We start from the raw sequence: 12,673 nt of genomic DNA, 5'->3' as shown, positions 1-12,673 counted from the left end.
GGCCAGGCTGGTCTCGAACTCCTGACCTCAGGTGATCAGCTGCCTTGGCCTCCCAGAGTGCTGGGATTACACGTGTGAGCCGCTGTGCCTGGCCATTTTTGTATTTTTAGTATAGTTGCAGTTTCACCATGTAGGCCAGGCTGGTCTTTAACTCCTGACCTCAAGTAGTGATCCGCCCACCTCGGCCTCCCAAAGTGCTGGGATTACAGGCGCGAGCCACTGTGCCGGGCAGGAAACCTTTTTTAAATAGAGCTTGCAGACACTGGGTCCTGGCAGCTTCCAGAGCCTTACGGAGGTGAAATTGTTGTGGGCGTTAAACCGTGTCTAGGCGTGAAGGCTACCAAGCTCCCATGTGTGGCATGCACATGACATTCTTTCTGGACTTTGCTGTGGCTCCCGACAGCGGCCGTGGCTCAGGCAGGGCCTTTGGCGTGTGCGTGTACGTGTGTGTGCATGCGTGTGCGTGTGTGTGTGCGTGCGTGTGTGCATGCACGCGCGTGTGTGTGTATCTTTGGTCTGCAGGGATATACCAGGTATCTGGAGCCTTGGGCTGGTGCTTCATCTGCTCAGCTCAGATCACAGAAGGAAAGATGTGCAGAGGTTGCTGAGCCCCAGGAGAGAGAAGGGGCAGAGAGAGATAGAGGCACAGAAGACGGCCATACCACAGGGCCACCAGGCAGTTGGCACAGCGCTAACAGGCCAGGGAAGAGAAGACACTCCAGAAGGATAAGAGGGTTCATCACCCTCATGCCACCCAGATGCATCCCCACCCACACAATCCACCCCCAGACGCCACTCAGCCCCACCCCATGCCTCTTCCCCTCCTCCCCATGCAAACCCTAACCACATCCCCCCCAGGGAGCCCACACTTCACCCCCACTCATGTCCCTACCCCTGCCCACACCCCCACGAGTACCCACCTCCCATATGCCCGCAGCCCTTACTTGAGCAAGGCCAGGACCGAGCTTCTGCAGGACCTCAGGTCAACCCAGCTGCACTGCGAGACCCCTCCAACACAGACTCCATCAGAATCAGACACAGGGGCCGGGTGCCTTGTCTCATGCCTGTAATCCCAACACTTTGGGAAGACTAAGCAGATGGCTTTAACCCAGGCTTTGAGACCAGCCTGGGCAACATGGTGAAACTCTTTTTTTTTTTTTTTGAGACAGAGTCTCGCTTTGTAACCCAGGCTGGAGTGCAATGGTATGATCTCCGCTCACCGCAACCTCTGCCTCCCAGGTTCAAGCGATTCTCCTGCCTCAGTCTCCTGAGTAGCTGGGATTACAGGTACCCGCCACCATGCCTAGGTAATTCTTGTATATTTAGCAGAGACAGGGTTTCACCATGTTGGCCAGGCTGGTCTTGAACTCCTGACATCATGATCCTCCTGCCTTGGCCTCCCGAAGTGCTGGGATTACAGGCGTGAGCCACCATGCCCGGCCTAACCGCATCTCTTATTATTATTTTTAAAGAAAGATCAGATACATTACAGGTCCTTAATATATATTCAACAAATTATGGAAAAATAAAAAATGTTAATTCAGCCAAGCAACATATTAAACTTTTATCTTCAGCAAACTGTCAGGAGTTGGGATGGAAGTACAGCCCAGGGTGAAGCCCTCTTGGGGTCTGTAGTTTAATGAAAGGGAGGTAATTAGACAATCACAAGTCAAAGGCCGAGCTCCAGCCTGGGTACCTTGAGGCCTCCTGGACTTGCTGTAGCATCCGGGGAAGTATGGGACATCGTCTCGCATCACTTAGCACCAGCACTGCCACCCAGCCTTGATGTGGGCCCTGCTGGCCTGAGGATTTTTCCCATCCGCGACACCCTTCCTCTGCTTCCCTTTCCTGGGGGCCTGGGTGTCTTTTCTACCAAGCATATCTTCTGAATAAGCAAGTGTGCCTCCATTAACCACAAGTATGGAATAGCAGGAATTGTTTGTCTGTTCGACCGCTGGCACCTTTGGTCCTCCTGGTGGCCTGGCGTCCTGAAGGGCATGTCCTCTAATCTCATGGCTTTAAGTGCTTGGTGGTGGGCCTGGGTCCCCTTTGTCCTGAGCACCTGTTCATATGCTTTGCCCATGTTCTTCTTGAGTTGTTTGTGTCTGTGTTTTCTTGTTGTTTTGTAGGAATTCTTTGCATATTCTGGAAAACCCATTATGAGGTCTGTGCATTGTAAAGATCTCCTCTGAGCCCGCCTTTTTACTGTGTTTAGGGTGTCATTTGTTGTCTTGAAGTTTTACATCTCTTCCATTATTGCTCGTCCATTTTGGATCTTAAGAATTTCCTGTCTATCCCACACCATAAAGATATTGTTATCTTGCTTTGCTTTGTCCCTGTAGGTCTTTGATCCAACTGGAATTGCTTGTGTCTTGGTGGAGCGAGCTCCCAGGGTGTGGAAACATCTGCAGGTGCGGCAGGAAGCACGCCTGGGGTTGCTCACGTTGAGCCTTTCTGCCTTTTAGAGACTGGAGGTTGGGGCATTACAGGGCTGCCTTTACCAGTGTGCTACCTTAGGATGGTTGGGGGCGGGGGCAGGTCTCTGAGCTCCTCACCATGCGTCTGGCCCTGCACCTCTTTGCTCATGGCCCCATATTTTCTTGCCTTGTTGGTAGCCCTCAGCCCCTCCCCAGAGGGAAGCTCATTTCTTCTTTAGGGTCCAGCATGACCTGATGAGGAGGAGGAGGAGGGGAGAGAGAGAGAGACACACACAGAGAGAGAGAGAGACAGAGAGAGAGAGACAGAGATGGCTGCTGAAGCCCGTGGCTTCCACCCAGAGACCTGCCTGGCTGTCACAGGCGATCACTCTGGTTGCCACTGATTCGAGGCGCTGAGGCTGTACCCATGCCCATCCCCCTCTTGACATCCCAGCCTCTACCAGCCCACCCAGCAAGCTCTCCTCAGTTTCCATAGCAACGCTGCTGCTGGGTAATGATTCTGGGGAGAAAGTCATTCCTGCGTTCTCTGTCATCTCTGTCACCTGAGCGTCCCACTGCCTGCTTGTGTCCTGCCCCAGGAGTTCAGGGAGAAATCCTGAGGACAGCTCCGAGCCCTTCTGCTTCTGTGTTAGCATCTCCTCAAGGGCAGTGGTAAGCCGGTAAATGTTCCCAGACAAAAAGCCTGCGTTTGGAGCATTTGCCGATTTCCTTGGTGTAAATGCTGCCACTATAGCAGATTTCAAGCCACCACTGCGATGTCACTGAAATTGGAGTAGGGAGGGATGCACACACCATCACAGAGTATTCCAACCTCCCACGCCAGATGTGAATAACCCCAAGAGCACAGGTGACAGAAAAGTGTATTAAGATAATTAGACAGTGATGGCATTCTGAGGATTTATTGTCTTTGTTGTTAATATCATTCAGTTATCTGTACATTTCTACAGTTAAAATATCAATAATGGCTGTGTTTGACAACTGGCTTCCGAATTTTCCGGCTTCAGTCTGCTCTAGCTACTGCTGCCAAGGGTGTTGAGGCTGTTCCTCGTGTCCCTTTGTCTACAGCCTTCCCAAGCCCACTCTACCCCGACTGACATTCTTATGGGCTTCCAAGAAATACCTTCTTGGCTAACAGCTGTTTCCTTTATAGTCTTTGATCCAGAGATTCCACCTCGAGAAATTTTCTCCACCTTGACAGCCACTGGTTACACAAGGATTTAAGCACAAAAAATGTACAAAATGGAGCCCAAAATGTGTCTTTGACACATTCTTTATAATAACAAAAAATCAAAGGCAGCCTTAGTGAGGTGATGATGAACCTGATGGTCTACAGGTGTGTTGCTGTGGGTGGACCTTAAGGGGCCTGCAGCTGCAAAATGGCACACATAGAAAAAACACTGGAAGGAAATAGGCCGCATGGCTGGCATGGTGGTTCACGCCTGTAATCCCAGCACTTAGGAAGGCGAAGAGGCAGGCGGATCACCTGAGGTCAGGAGTTTGAGACCATCCTGGCCAGCATAGTGAAACCCCATCTCTACTAAAAACACAAAAATTAGCTGGGTGTGGTAGTGGGTGCTTGTAATCCTAGCTATTGGGGAGGCTGAGGCAGGAGAATTGGTTGAACCCAGGAGGGAGAGGTTGTGTGAGCCAAGATCACACCACTAGACTCCAGCCTGGGCGACACCGCAAGACTCCGTCTCAAAACAACAACAAGAAAAAGCTGTTTCTTTTATAGTAAGACAAAACTGATTTTGACAAAAAGCTCTTCTCAGAATATGAAAATCTGGGGGAGAAGGGAGACATAGAAAACTTCAATGAATGGCCGGGCGCGGTGGCTCAAGCCTGTAATCCCAGCACTTTGGGAGGCCGAGGCGGGTGGATCACGAGGTCAAGAGATCGAGACCATCCTGGTCAACATGGTGAAACCCCGTCTCTACTACAAATACAAAAATTCAGCTGGGCATGGTGGCGTGTGCCTGTAATCCCAGCTACTCAGGAGGCTGAGGCAGGAGAATTGCCTGAACCCAGGAGGCGGAGGTTGCGGTGAGCCGAGATCGCGCCATTGCACTCCAGCCTGGGTAACAAGAGCGAAACTCCGTCTCAAAAAAAAAAAAAAAAAAAGAAAACTTCAATGATTATCTACAAGGACATAGTCAAATCGCAAAAAGGTAACGCAGGAGCCACTGCCGAGGCCACAGGGGTTTCAAAGACAAGCTGGGCTCTCCTGAGATGGTTATCTTCCCGAAAAGATTCCTACAGTGGTGGTTCTGCTGTGTTGCAGGCACTAAGACAAGATTTTGCCGTTGGAATTGGCATCTCTGTGCGAAACCCGGGGAGGGAGGTGCCACCGTAAGGATGCAGGACAGAGGGTTCTTGTAAACTTCCTAATACACAACTCGGAAAAGCAGAGGACTCTGTGCAGCCGCGGCCACCTGCGCCCATGCCCAGAGCCCTTCTGCCCTCTCATCTGGCGCAAGTTCCCAGCCTGCTCCATCCCTAGGTGGACTCGGTCTCCTCGCCCTGCCATCTCCATGCTGACTGGGAGCTTCGCTTCCACCTGCAAACCAGCCTCCCTGTGTTTTTTCTTGGCCCCACTCCCTTTGCCTGACGGAAGCCAGGTGCCCCCTGCTCCAGAAGCCTTTCCTGCCTCCCACGGAGGCGTATGTGGCTGGCCATGTGCTCCCTCAGCTGCGGGTAAGGTCTGTCCCCATGCTCAACCTTCCACAAGCTGCTGAGCCCATGAGAATACCCTGCACACCTGCCTCCTCCTGGAAGTGATTCCGGCTTCCCCTTGCTGGACCCATGACATATGTGTCCTGAATTCTGGTGGAGTCTGTTCAGTCCTTCTTGGTCCTTAGTCATTCATCCCTTCTCTACTTCCCCAAGGACGTGAAAGTTGCAGCATACTATACTAGGGTCCAACGCACTTTGGGTGCTGCGCTGTGGGTAATGGGCTTCCTTCTGCTCCTCTCCATCCTCCTTCCTTCACCCCTCCAAAGCATTCCGCAGAGCTGCTCAGGTCCCACTTCCACCTTGGGCTCCGACCCTCGATGGCCTCCTCTTCCCGACCCTTCCTTGACTCAGTTCAGCCACCTTGCTGAGCTTGCTGATGTGGTTTCCTCATCTGCAATAATGGCATCTCCCTCAAGGTTGTTGGGGGTTAGGATTTTGTGGGGACCCACATCAGGGCTCTTGCCTGTAACCTAGCACATCGCACGTGCCCAAAAAACAGTGGTGGCTTTATAAAGACCACTTTCTTGCCACCTCTTTTAGGCCACTTTGCAGTTCCAGCAGGCTTCTTGTACGTCAAGGCCTTTTCTCTTGGGCAACTTAGTTGCCACTGTGAGGACACAAGACCATATCTTTAGGCATCTTTCCACTTGTCCGCCAAACCTGACCCTGGCCCTCCCTAGTGAGTAGACATTTGTTGACAGACTCAGCTCATCTGAAGAGTCAAGTTCGTCTGTTGCCTTGATGTTGATGAGCTACGGTCCAGTCACTGCCAAGGAACTCAGTGAGATCTCTGCTAGCTCTGGCCTCAGTGCTGCCCTAGGAAGAAGCGGGTCTGGGTGGGGAGAGGCCAGGAGAGCTCAAGCAGAGACGGGAGGACGTTCTAGGGCGAGATCACAGCCTCCAGACCCAGTGCACAGAGGCCGAGTCCCCAGGTCTTGGTGTGACTTGGCGATCCCCAGCCGGCCCTCAGTGGATGAAGGTAGCCAGGGTTGCAGGCGGAGAGCAGATGGGGGTGCTGGTTGTCAGCCCAGGTCCTGCTAGCTAGGGCCTCTGTCTTGACCTCAGAGGGGAGGAGCGGGCCCTTGAGGGTTCTTACAGAGGCGTGTCTCTGCCGCAGGTGAACGGGAAGGAGCTCTCCAAGCTGTCTCAGGAGCAAACTCTGCAGGCCCTGCGCTCCTCCAAGGAGCCCCTGGTGATCCAGGTGCTGAGACGCAGCCCCCGCCTCCGGGGGGACAGCTCCTGTCACGACCTGCAGCTGGTGGACAGTGGCACTCAGACCGACATCACCTTCGAACATATCATGGCACTGGGCAAGCTTCGTCCGCCCACCCCGCCCATGGTCATCCTGGAGCCGTACGTCCTCTCTGAGCTGTGAGTTGCCCTCAGGAGGGCCCCGGGCCCTGCCTCCAGAGAGGGCAGGCCACCTGGGGTGGCCGTCTGCACGCCACCCTCTTGGGCACAAAGCAGGCCCCTTGGCCTCCAGAGTGGATCATGGTACCCAAGGGCTCCGAAACCTCCAGGCCTCTAGCCTTGGGCCAGGCTCCAGCAGGTGCCCCATTGTATCTACCCCCAGGGCCAAGGGAGGACCGTCCTGTCCGGGACGTCGCTGCTGGAAGTGCCAGGGTTGAGGGACTCAGCTCCTCCTCCTCCATCCTCTCTCCTCTGCTGCCTCACAAGCATCACTCCTTGAATCTTCTTGCATCCCTTGTCTGTCTCATTCCTCTACCTGCTCTGAATTTCCTCCATCTCTTCGGCTTCTTTCTTTGGCCTGACTGGAAGAAAGGCCTTTCATCCAGGCCTGGTGGCTCATGACCACGTGAGCCTCATTCTGCTAATCTTAGCCCGGGCTGCAGGGAGGTAGGCACAGGGCCGTGAGCAGCCAATCTCAGCGCTGCGGCCAAGAGGGTAGCTCCTTGGAGGTAGGGTGGGCCCCCTCTGCTCTGCAGAAGTCCTCCAGGGCCTGGATAACTCCTGGGGGCATTGCATGAGTGGGGCCAGTGCTGGGTGGGCGGGTGGGCACCTGGAGCTTGGCAAAGTCGGAGGAGTCTGGTCTTGGGGACAGGAGAGCTAGATGTGCCCAGGTCCTCTGTGTGGATGCCACACACTCCGGTCCAAGAAGCGTCCCCGGTCTTTGCATGGCTGCATGTTGCCCAGAGGGGGGCTCTGCAAGAGGCAGCCGGGCCAGCCACCCTTGAGTGTACGTGCAGAGCAGGTCTCCATGCCAGGCATGCTGGGATTGGCCTGCCTGGGAGCTGGGGCTGAGGCGTGAGAGGACGGTCGGCCAATCTGACCCCCACCTTCTCCTGGGCAGCCCCCCCATCAGCCATGAGTATTATGACCCGGCGGAGTTTATGGAGGGCGGCCCGCAGGAGGCAGACCGCTTGGACGAGCTGGAGTATGAGGTGAGCCGGGTGGCCAGGCCAGGGCCCGCAGCCGACCGCGGGAGCCGCTCCGACGCCTGTGTGCCTTCCTGCCCAGGCCCGGCCCCGTGGCCCTCCCGGCACGCGTCTGGCTGAGTCAGGGAGGGTGCGGGTGAGGTTGCGTGTTCCGTCCATGTCGGTGCGTCCACGTCCCATGCACGTCTGTCTTCTGTCTCCTGTGCCTCTGTGCGTGCCTCGCGTATTTCCTGGTAGGGAGACCACTGAGTACATGCGCCACATGGGATGGTAAGAGAGACCGTCAAAGCTCAGGGGCTCCAGAGGAAGCTGAGGGGCTGCGGGCTGAGGGGCTGGGCTGTGCCGTCTGTTCCCTTGCTCACACGTTTCCGGGGCTTTCTACCTCTGCTTCCTCCCGGACCCTTGTGGCAGGAGGTGGAGCTGTATAAAAGCAGCCACCGAGACAAGCTGGGCTTGATGGTTTGCTACCGCACGGACGACGAGGAAGACCTGGGCATTTACGTCGGAGAGGTACGCAGACGGGTGTGCCCCGGCCCTGAGGCCCCTCCACGTGGCCTGCCCATGGCTCAGAGGCTGCCTGTTAGGTCCCAGCTACTAGGGACAGGGCATCACACCTAGGCTGCTGTGTGGCGAGGCCAGGACGGTCAACAGCTTCAGCCACTGTGCAGTGGGGCAGTCATCTGCAGAAAGAGGCCTGTGCCCAGGTGAGACAGCAGACAGGCCTGAGAACAAGCATCAGGGTTGCCTTCTAGCCTTCTTTCGAATCCGTCTTGGGCAGATGTCTGTGTATCCCCGGGAGGCGATGGCCCCTCACTGCCCTCCCGACTAGAGCCACCTTCTAGACAGACAGTGTCCTACTGCCCACCAATGCCCAGGGCTGACCAAAAGTACAGGCTTCTGTGCAGAAGAGCCCCACAGTGCCAGGGACAGGGGCGGTGAGAGGCGACTAGTCCACAGCCTCTGCCCCTGCTTCCTGGGGCTCAGAGTGGAGGGGGAGCCAGAGAGCCTTCAGCTTGTTGTGGGGACCCCTGACTGTGAGCCTGCCCCCTTCTACTAAAAGGGCACGTTAGGCGCCAAGTCCCCAAGATGCATGTGTCCTGCAGGTAAATCCCAACAGCATTGCAGCCAAAGATGGCCGGATCCGTGAGGGAGACCGCATCATCCAGGTGAGCGCTCCCAGGCTGTAGGCCTGGCCTGAGGCCCCGCTGCGTCCAGTGGCCCAGCCCCCTCTCTTTAGCACATCCCTAGCTCTCTCCCTCTAAGAGCCAAGCCAGAGAGGCCACGCAGCTGCCATGTCCCAAACCCGGGCTGAGTCTCATCTCCCTCCTGCCCACTCGCCCCAGTGGCTCCTGTGTGCCCATGGGATCTGCTGACATCCAGGGCCCGTGCTGCTCTGACACTTCCTGGCCCCTCTCCCTCTGCCCCCACTGCATGCTGTCCTGAGCACACGTTTACTCCTGAAAGGGCCAGGCTACCCAATCCCTGGCACCTTCCACTTAATGACATCCTCCCAGAGGTCAAGCCCCAGCCCAGCCCTGTCCAGCCGAGCCCAGAGTGCTTGGGCTCCCTGCACCGGCCCAGGGCCCACCCCAGGGCTAGCCCTAGCATCCTTGTTGATTCTCCCTTGGCCTGCCTCAGATTAACGGTGTGGACGTCCAGAACCGGGAAGAGGCGGTAGCTATCCTCAGCCAGGAAGAGAACACCAACATCTCCCTGCTGGTGGCCCGACCTGAGAGTCAGGTGTGTGCACCTGGCAGGGCAATCTGGGGCCCTGACATCAGGCTTTCTGTCTTGGAAGCTGCTGACCGTGGCTAGGGCACAGATGTGCCAACAACCCAGAGTTGATGGAGGGCAGGTGGGCAGGGGTCTCCAGGGCCTGTTTCCCCTCCTGGCCTCTGAAGGCTGAGTGGGCTGGGACCCCACCCCTCAGGTTGTTGAACTTCACTGAAACAAAAAGGCCAAGTCTGGGGCCCAGATCAGACCAGAGGAGTATCTGGGGAGGTCCTTGAAGCTGTGGGGACACCAGGGCCTGTCTCCGCAGCTGGCGAAACGGTGGAAAGACAGCGACCGGGATGACTTCCTGGATGACTTTGGCTCTGAGAATGAGGGGGAGCTGCGTGCTCGTAAGCTGAAGTCACCCCCTGCCCAGCAGGTGAGGAAGGAGAAGGGCACTGGTGGGGAGGGCAAGGAGAGAACCGGGCAGAGGGTGCTGAGGCTGTGCAGGGTCTCCCAAAGCTTGGTGAGGAAATGAACCAGGCTCAAAGCCCCTTCAGATCCTCCTGTGACAATCCTGTCCATGGGACCTAACTGAGTGGTACTTAACCTTTCTGCTCTAGCTGGGAAACGAAGAGGAGAAGGGGACTCCCGATGCAGGGCCAGGCCTGAGCAACAGCCAGGAGCTGGACAGCGGGGTGGGCCGGACAGACGAGAGCACCCGGAACGAAGAGAGCTCTGAGCACGACCTGCTGGGGGACGAGCCCCCGAGCTCCACCAACACCCCGGGGAGCCTGCGCAAGTTTGGCTTGCAAGGGGACGCCCTGCAGAGCCGGGACTTCCATTTCAGCATGGACTCTCTGCTGGCTGAGGGGGCGGGGCTGGGAGGGAGTGACGTCCCAGGCCTCACGGACGAGGAGTACGAGCGCTACCGCGAGCTCCTGGAGATCAAGTGCCACCTGGAGAACGGCAACCAGCTGGGCCTCCTCTTCCCCCGGGCCTCTGCAGGCAATAGCGCCCTGGACGTCAACCGCAACGAGAGTCTGGGCCACGAGATGGCCATGCTGGAGGAAGAGCTACGACACCTGGAATTCAAGTGCCGCAATATCCTGCGGGCGCAGAAGATGCAGCAGCTGCGCGAGCGCTGCATGAAGGCCTGGCTGCTGGAGGAGGAGAGCCTCTACGACCTCGCGGCCAGCGAGCCCAAGAAGCACGAGCTGTCCGACATCTCCGAGCTGCCTGAGAAATCGGACAAGGACAGCACCAGTGCCTACAACACTGGAGAGAGCTGCCGCAGCACCCCGCTGCTCGTGGAGCCCCTGCCTGAGAGCCCCCTGCGGCGGGCCGCTGTCGGCAACTCCAACTTGAACCGGACCCCTCCCGGCCCCCCTGTTGCCACCCCTGCCAAGTCAGCTCCTTCACAGGGGAGCCCCGCCAAGTTCCGGTCCCTCTCCCGGGATCCTGAGGCTGGCCGGAGGCAGCACGCGGAGGAGCGCGGCCGCCGCAACCCCAAGACGGGGTTGGCCCTGGAGCGCATGTGTCCCGAAGGCAGCCCTTACCTCTCGCGGCGCCACCGCGGCCAGGGCCAGGAGGGCGAGCACTACCACAGCTGCATGCAGCTGACCCCCACGCGAGGCCTGGAGGAGCTGGGCCATGGCCCCCCTGAGCTTGGCCGGCGGCCCTCGGGTGGGCGGGGGGACGGCCGCCGCCACCGAAGCGCCACGCATGGAGTGGAAGGTGAAGGTGCGCAGCGACGGGACCCGCTACGTGGCCAAGCGGCCCGTGCGAGATCGGCTGTTGAAAGCCCGGGCCCTGAAGATCCGAGAGGAGCGCAGCGGTATGACCACTGACGACGACGCGGTGAGCGAGATGAAGATGGGCCGCTACTGGAGCAAGGAGGAGCGGAAGCAGCATCTGATCCGGGCCCGCGAGCAGCGGAAGCGGCGCGAGTTCATGATGCAGAGCCGGCTGGAATGCCTGCGGGAGCAGCACAATGGCGACAGCAAGCCCGAGCTCAACATCATCGCCCTGAGCCACCGCAAGACCATGAAGAAGCGGAACAAGAAGATCCTGGACAACTGGATCACCATCCAGGAGATGCTGGCCCACGGTGCGCGCTCGGCAGATGGCAAGCGGGTCTACAACCCTCTGCTCTCGGTCACCACCGTGTGAGCTGCCCGGGTGGGTGCACGGCCCAAGCCCAGGGAACCCCCTGTAGCCCCAGCCCTCACTCTCCCATAGAGCTATTGTGTGTGTGTGTGTGTGTGTGTGTGTGTGTGTGTGTGCGCGCGCGCGCGTACACGCGCGCTCGCTGAGTGCGCGCACACACCTCCCCGTGTGGGTGTGCGCACAGGGTTTTGTTAGCAGAGAGAAGGTCCTGAGGAGAAGGGACGCTTTTCTTCCTTCTCCCCAAGTAATCACCACGCCGGTGGCCCGCATTGGGGGCATATCTTTAACGGGCACCCCTTCAGCTGTGCGTGTGCATTCCCCATTCCCACGCTCTTGCGTGTGCTTGCACGTGCACGCACACACACACCCAGTGCTCTCTCCACGAGACCCGTGGACTTGCAGACAGGGAAGCTGAGCTGAAAGGAGCACAAGAGGGTGTCGGCTTCGCTGCTGAGCGTGGCCTCTCCCCACTGCTGTGCACGCAGTTATTTGTAGACAAAGGCACCCCTGATTTTTGTGGTTTTTCTCCCTTTCTGTGCTTGCCAATAGTTGTTTTGTTTTGTGGACCTGCCCTGGGGGCTGGCAGCTTCTTCAGGCAGCCTGGCAGAGGTGAAACTCCCCCCTCCACTGATGGCTGGGAAGAGAGTGGGGGAGGAAGAGTGGGAGGGAGGGCTGGGGATGGGAGGGAAGGGGAGGGAAAGGTGGGAGGAATGGGAAGCAGCTGTTCTGGTGGCTTCCACTCTGAGGTGTGGGAACGGGGAGACGCTGGGGGTCACCTCTTTCCCCAGTGACAGAGAGCAAGACTGCAGGGACAGAGGGTTCCTGCAAGGTGTCCACCAAGAAGTCACTGCGCCCATTCTGCGCCCCACACCATCTGGAGCAGGGGCTTCTCTCCTGAGTGAACTGAGGAGGGTGCTTGGATGGCAAGGGGCTAGATGCCAAGCCCCATGCATAGCAGTGGAAGATCCTGGGCCATGTGGCCTGGAGACAACTTGGTGGTGATCTGCAACCTGGACCCCAGTGAGAGGCGGTGGGCTGACAGGGAAGGAGAGGCCCCAACCTCCTCAGGTTTTGCACGTGACCTAGGCTGCCTGTGGGGTTTGGCAGACAGGCTGCACCACCCCTTTCCCCCTGCATCTCGAGAATAAAGCAAGCTGCCTTTGTACTTGGTTGAATCCTGGCCTCCCTGTGTGCATTCTTATTGGGCTGGGGTAGACTTGTCAG

At 57.6% G+C, this 12,673-nt stretch overlaps 1 protein-coding gene across 1 annotated transcript in view; it reads left to right on the top strand.

The window, feature by feature from the left end:
* The window catches only part of PDZD4 (PDZ domain containing 4), a 29,598-nt gene extending 17,226 nt beyond the window's left edge, over window positions 1-12,372 (top strand). The window contains 8 exon segments of the mRNA XM_032265234.1: window positions 6,289-6,542; window positions 7,483-7,573; window positions 7,979-8,077; window positions 8,671-8,733; window positions 9,206-9,307; window positions 9,609-9,719; window positions 9,904-10,938; window positions 10,940-12,372. Of these exon segments, the coding sequence (XP_032121125.1) occupies window positions 6,289-6,542; window positions 7,483-7,573; window positions 7,979-8,077; window positions 8,671-8,733; window positions 9,206-9,307; window positions 9,609-9,719; window positions 9,904-10,938; window positions 10,940-11,452 (2,268 nt within the window). The 3' untranslated portion in view covers window positions 11,453-12,372.
* Window positions 12,373-12,673: the final 301 nt, after the last annotated feature.

Source organism: Sapajus apella, unplaced genomic scaffold, assembly GCF_009761245.1.
Source record: "Sapajus apella isolate SASKATOON/1434 unplaced genomic scaffold, GSC_monkey_1.0 scaffold149, whole genome shotgun sequence".
Classification (NCBI taxonomy): Eukaryota; Metazoa; Chordata; class Mammalia; order Primates; family Cebidae; genus Sapajus; species Sapajus apella.
Note: the sequence above shows the minus strand (reverse complement) of the source record. Positions and strands in the feature narration are given on the sequence as shown.